Below are 6,189 nucleotides of genomic sequence, written 5' to 3' on the forward strand. Positions count from 1 at the left end.
TCTATCACAGCATATTTAAAAGAGCTATTTATTACATCTTAATCTCTTTTTTAAAAACCACCACTCAGAAAGCTTATTTCATATTTGTTTCTCTACCAATTTGAAATTTAAGGAAGTGGTTGAAGAGCTGGCTAAGGATGTCCTATCTAAACTTCCTAAGGACTTTGACCTGGAAATGGTCATGGACATGTACCCAGTACGCTATGAAGAGTCCATGAACACTGTCCTGAGACAAGAGCTAATTAGATTTAACAGGTAGGAATTGGGTTTTTTTCCTCTTTGGTCATAGACACTGCTAGGTGGCATGTATTATATGGAGAGCTGGCCTTAAAAAAAAATAGACCTGGGTTCCAAGTACTGCTTCTGACCCATACTAGCCATGTGATCCTGGATGAGTTACTTAACCTCTCAGTTGATTTAGGCAGTCCTCTATAAGTTGGTTGCAGTAGATAAAGTGCTAGGTCTGGCATCAGGAATACCCAAGTTAAAATCTAGCCTCAGACACTAGACATGTGACCCTGGGCAAGTCACCTAACCTCTGTTTGCCTTGATCCACTGGAGAAAGAAATGGCAAACCACTCTGGTATCTTTGACTAGGAAACATGGACAGCATTAAAGTGTCCACTGGGGTCATAAAGAGTTGGATATAACTTAATGACTCAACAACAATTATAAGTCATAGAGAAGGTGATGACCTACATTGATAGGTTATTTCTTCACCCAGTAATTCCATATAACAATCAAATCATAGGTCCAGACCAGATCTTAATAGGTTCTTCAGATTAGGGGGAAACTATTCTAGGGGGCATTGGGGAATTTGCCTTTTAAAAGGCAAAGTGACAGAGCAGCAAATATTTTGCCTGGTGACCATCCATTGGAGACCACTCCCTAAACTGCTTAGCAATGAGCCTTTTGACCCAAGCCAAAGACCAGCTCACCTAGCAAATGTCATTTCATAAGTCTGTCTTGCATTGGCATGATTCTCTAGCAAGTCATTTCTGATAGGATATAACCCAGTAGATGATAGATGACAGATAGAAAAATAGATAGATGCATAGTTTATCTATCATCTATCTATCTATCTATCTATCTATCTCCTCCCCTAATCACTTCCCACAACATTTGTGTCCCGGTAGAATCAGGTTAAAGTGAACATGAAGAGCAGCCTTGAAGACTGTGTATGGAAGGGAGGGAAGGAGAAGTTCTACCCCTCTTTCTTGGTGATAGTGGTAGGGCAGGAACATAATAGATTAATTTGAAGCATAGGAGGCTTCTAGGGCTTACTTCCTCCTTTCTTTTGTTTGTTAGTTTTTGTTTTTTTTTGTTTTAGTGAGGCAATTGGGGTTAAGTGACTTGCCCAGGGTCACACAGCTAGTAAGTGTTAAGTGTCTGAGGCCAGATTTGAACTCAGGTATTCCTGACTCCAGGGCCGGTGCTCTATCCACTGGGCCACCTAGCTGCCCCTGTTTGTTAGTTTTTTAACCACAAGGTAGCAATTCTTTCTCTCCCAGAACTTCTTTCACTAGGGTCCAGGGACTTAATTTGCCTTATCCCAGTGATGGTTCTGGCTTTGAAATGCTAAGAAAATAGACATATAAGTGTGAGCCAGATATGGAGGTTCCATAGGACCTTGGTGACTTTTGCTGTTGATTGATCCTTTGATATTTTCAGCCTGTTTTCAGTCGATCTTAGGTCTGAGGAATGGGTTTTGGGACAAAGAGATCCTTGTTGTCTGGGCTCTCTCTCTCTCTCTCTCTCTCTCTCCTCTCTTTTTTTCCAGGGCAATGAAGGTTAAGTGACTTGCCCAGGGTCACACAGCTAGTAAGTGTCAAGTGTCTGAGGCTGGATTTGAACTCAGGTCCTCCTGAATCCAGGGCCAGTGCTTTATCCACTGCGCCACCTAGCTGCCCCTGGGCTCTCTTAAAGTAGAAAACTTTTCTGTGGATTCCTACAAACCTCCCTGGAGAATAGCAAAGCTCCTTAATTTCTCTCAATCCAACCTTGTCACCTCTTTATGCCAGTTAGAAAGAAAGGAGGAAGTAAGCCCTATTTAGAAGTATATGTTGAGTTTGGCTTCTGTCCCCCACAGACTGACAACAGTAGTTCGAAGCAGCCTGATCAACCTGGGTAGAGCCATCAAAGGCCAAGTCCTAATGTCTTCAGAGCTGGAAGATGTATTCAACAGTATGCTAGTAGGAAAAGTGCCAGGCATGTGGGCATCAAAGTCCTACCCATCACTAAAGCCCCTAGGTGGCTATGTGGCTGATCTCCTAGCACGTCTGGCCTTCTTCCAGGTAACAGAGATCCAGTCTAGCATAACACCCAATAGGTTTGTCTGGGCAGGAGAGGTCAGTGAAACACTGGATGAATGGCCTCAGGACTGGCAACCAGCTAGCCAACAGTGCAATCCCAAGCCCTACTGTCTACAGACTTTGTTTTATGAGTTGGGGAGAGGGATAGTGTGGTTACGGGCAGAGGGAGATTGTTTATAAATAGAAATCAAGACAAGAGAATAGGACAAGACAAAGATATAATTTGAATTATTGCCCAAAGAAATGTCATCATCAATACCAATACATAATGGGTGGTAGAATAATGAAATGATGGGTGGGCTTGTTAAGGAAAGACTTTGTAGAAGAAGTAAGTCCACAACACCTAAGCTCTGCTACTTCTAGGCTTTAAAAGGAGAGGGTTTGTTTTTGTTGTTGTTGTTTTAAAGAATAGGAGCAGTAGGTTAGGGGTATGTGTTTTAGAGTTCTGTTTTACCAATATAAGAAAGCTTCTTCCCAATATAGGCCATTCTCCCCCTGTGCAAGTTTCCATAGGTTGATTTTTGTTTCATTTTGTTCCTGTCTTTCCTTAGGAGTGGATCAACAATGGGCCTCCCACTGTGTTCTGGATCTCAGGATTCTATTTCACACAGTCCTTTTTAACAGGTGTTTCCCAGAATTTTGCTAGGAAGTACACCATTCCCATTGACCACATTGGATTTCAATTTGAGGTAAGGGTAGATTCAGATAGCTCAGTTCAATGGCCAAGATGAAAACAAAGATGGCTGATGTTTCTAGGATCTCCTCTTGTTCTGTCTCTTTCACATTACTGAAATAAAAGAGATGGATGATTTGGCAGCTTTTCTCTGGAAAGGTGGCCCACTTTGCTATTCTCATCAAAATCTGACTGTTCCCATGGTCCTGATTGTGCATTTCCAAATGCAGCTGGAACATCCTGCCACCTCCATACTAAGTGAAAGTAATAGTTTGGCCATGAGTTCTAAGCATGCCTATACAATCTGGTGGGGCCCCTCATCCTGGAGAATGTTACTGTTTAGCTTTGCATCTGAGTATGATGAAATATTACTCTGAAGTTCATGGCAAAGGCAAATGAATATATTACTAGTCAAGCACTGACCTAACGAAGAATATAGAGGAAGGGTGTAGAAAAGTCATTTAATAATCTTATGACAGTAGAATATTAGAGCTGGAAAAGTTTTCAAAGATCACCTTGTTCAATCCATTTTTTTTCACAGTTGGGAAATGTAGGCCAAGAGATGGTTTGGGAATTAATTTACCTAAGGTCACACACTGAGTTAATGTCAAAACCAGGACTAACCAGAAGCTAGAGTTGTAACTAGAATTTTTTTTCCAACTTGGGCAAAACAAAAAATCCACAAAAACAAACAAAAAAACCCCAACAACCAAACAACCACCCTCCCCACAAAACAATAACAACAACAACAATGCAGTGTTACAGAAGACAGTTTGATGGCTGTTGCAGTCATGCCAGGAGAAGGCACAGATTGTCCCTGGTACCTGTATGGGGAAGAAGTGGACCTATTAGAGAGAAGGCAGGACAGCAGGACCTGGGGGTGGTAGCTTAATTGCATAGCAAGGTGAGCTAGAGAATTTTTATGAGGTGAGATGAGGTGATCTCCTTCCATTCACGAGTGTCCAGGGGGAAAGTCTTGTTCACTTTGTGCTATATGTAGCTCTCCTAGAACAAGATGTCCTGACTTCCAGTCCAGTACTGTTTTTTGTTGCACCGTGCTACAGTTAAAAAATGAAAACAAAAACAAAAACACAGGATTATAAAAGACTGTCCAGGATTAGAACCTGGTCTTCCCAGTTGATTGATTGGGGGGAAGTCTACCACTTAACCATACAAAGTAGTACTGTATAGGACACTCCTGAATCCAGGGGTCATTATAGCCAGGAAGACTTGTTGCTTTACAGAAAGGCAGCTTTCTGGGCTCCTCAGAAGTTACTCATTCACAGATATTTTATGTGCCTGTCGTGTACAAGAGCCTTGCTAGGTGTTCAAGGAAAGGCACAAAGTTTAGATAAGGCGTAGTTCTTGCCTTCATGGAGATTACAGTCTAATAGGGAAAAAAGACAGAAAAAGATGACTATAATAAACAATATGTGATATGATGTGCTAAAAGTACCAGAAAAGTGCTACGTGGAGTCCAAAGGGACAAGTTGTTAGAGAAGGCTTCATGGAGGAGCTGGGCTTTAAAAAGAATAGGTAGGCCCTCTTTCGGTGGCGGACCTGACGGAAATTAAAAATGGTTCAGCATCCGTAGGTTGTCTTACAATATAGCTTCCAACAAAACTCGGCTGTTACAAACCCCAAGTAACAGAATTGTTTACCTTTATACTAAGAAAGTTGGAAAGGCACCAAAATCAGCCTGTGGTGTGTGACCAGGAAGACTTCAAAGTGTTTGTGCAGTGAGACTTAAAGTTCTTGTGAGGCTATCAAAGACCAAAAAGCATGTCAGCAGGGCTTATGGTGGCTCCAGGTGTGCTAAATGTGTTTGTGACAGGATCAAGCGTGCTTTCCTGATTGAGGAACAGAAAATTGTTGTGAAGGTGTTGAAGGAACAGGCACAGAATCAAAAAAGTCAACAAAAAGGATGTTTTTATAATAATAAAGAAAATTAAAATGTGAAAAAAAATTTAAAAATAGGTAGGAATTCATTAGGCAGAAAAGGAGAGGTAGGACAATTCTGGCAGAGAACAATATGAGCAAATGCATAGAAGTAGGAGGGAAGTGGGTATGTTGAGAGTAAGTGATGGTGGAAGGATAGTTCACTTTTTTTTGGTTTGGGGTTTGGGTTGTTTTTTTTTTTGAGAAACAATAATTTTATAAGAATCTTAACAATCTGAAAGTAATTGTATGCATTTTAAAAAATGAAACTGTAAGTAACAAAAGTTTAGAGAAGCAAAGTTTACATAGATTTATTGAGTTTATAAATGGAATATGGATTGGACTTGTGATGTCACTTATAAAAGAAACTCCCAAATAAGGAAGTTCCCTTGAATAGTTCACTTTGGATGGAGCATAGAGTACTTAGAGATGAGTCACATAAGATAAGGCTGAAATGGGCAGGCAGTGCCAAGGTGGTAGAGTTCTTTCAACCTCAAATAGAAGGTTGAACTTTTACTTTGTGAACAATTATAAGCCACTTAAATTTTTTGAGCAGAAGAGTGACATGAACAGATTTTGCATAAGAAAAGATTATTTTGGTAGGTAATAGATGGATTGTTAGGGGTCAGATGGTGAAGTTAGGGAGACCTACTAGGGGATTATAGCCCAAGAAAGTGGCAATGAGAACCTACCTGTTTTAAGGGCTATGGCTCTGGGAATAGAGGAGGGGATAGAAGCCAGGATGTTGCAGCCATAGGTATTGATGGGACTTGGTCACTGATAGATGTGAGAGGTAAGGGGAAAGGGAAGTGTTAAACAAGCCCAAGTTATTTTCACATATGTGAATACAACACCATATGAGATAAATGTTCCAGAGAATAAATGCTAAAGCTCTATTGTATGTTCTTCCAGGTGACCACACAGGAATTAAATGTAGAAGAGAAACCTGAAAATGGGGCCTTTGTCAAAGGCCTTTTCTTGGAAGGAGCCCGGTGGGATAGGATTGCTATGGAGATTGGAGAGTCTTTCCCTAAAATCCTTTATGACCCTCTCCCCATTATTTGGCTCAAACCAGGGGAAAGTTCTACGTTCCTGCATCAGAACATCTATCTGTGTCCTGTCTACAAAACAAGTGCCCGGAGAGGCACCCTATCCACTACAGGCCACTCAACCAACTATGTCCTTTCCATTGAGCTCCCAACATTCCTGCCCCAGAAGCACTGGATAAACCGTGGAGTGGCATCACTTTGCCAGTTGGATGATTAA

General features: G+C 41.2%; 1 protein-coding gene across 1 annotated transcript in view; it reads left to right on the forward strand.

Annotated features, from left to right (window-relative positions):
- DNAH3 (dynein axonemal heavy chain 3) overlaps nucleotides 1-6,189 on the forward strand; it is a 187,373-nt gene extending 181,184 nt beyond the window's left edge. The window contains 4 exon segments of the mRNA XM_043975895.1: nucleotides 113-255; nucleotides 2,090-2,294; nucleotides 2,864-3,001; nucleotides 5,836-6,189. Of these exon segments, the coding sequence (XP_043831830.1) occupies nucleotides 113-255; nucleotides 2,090-2,294; nucleotides 2,864-3,001; nucleotides 5,836-6,189 (840 nt within the window).

The sequence above is a fragment of the Dromiciops gliroides genome, chromosome 1 (assembly GCF_019393635.1).
Source record: "Dromiciops gliroides isolate mDroGli1 chromosome 1, mDroGli1.pri, whole genome shotgun sequence".
Classification (NCBI taxonomy): Eukaryota; Metazoa; Chordata; class Mammalia; order Microbiotheria; family Microbiotheriidae; genus Dromiciops; species Dromiciops gliroides.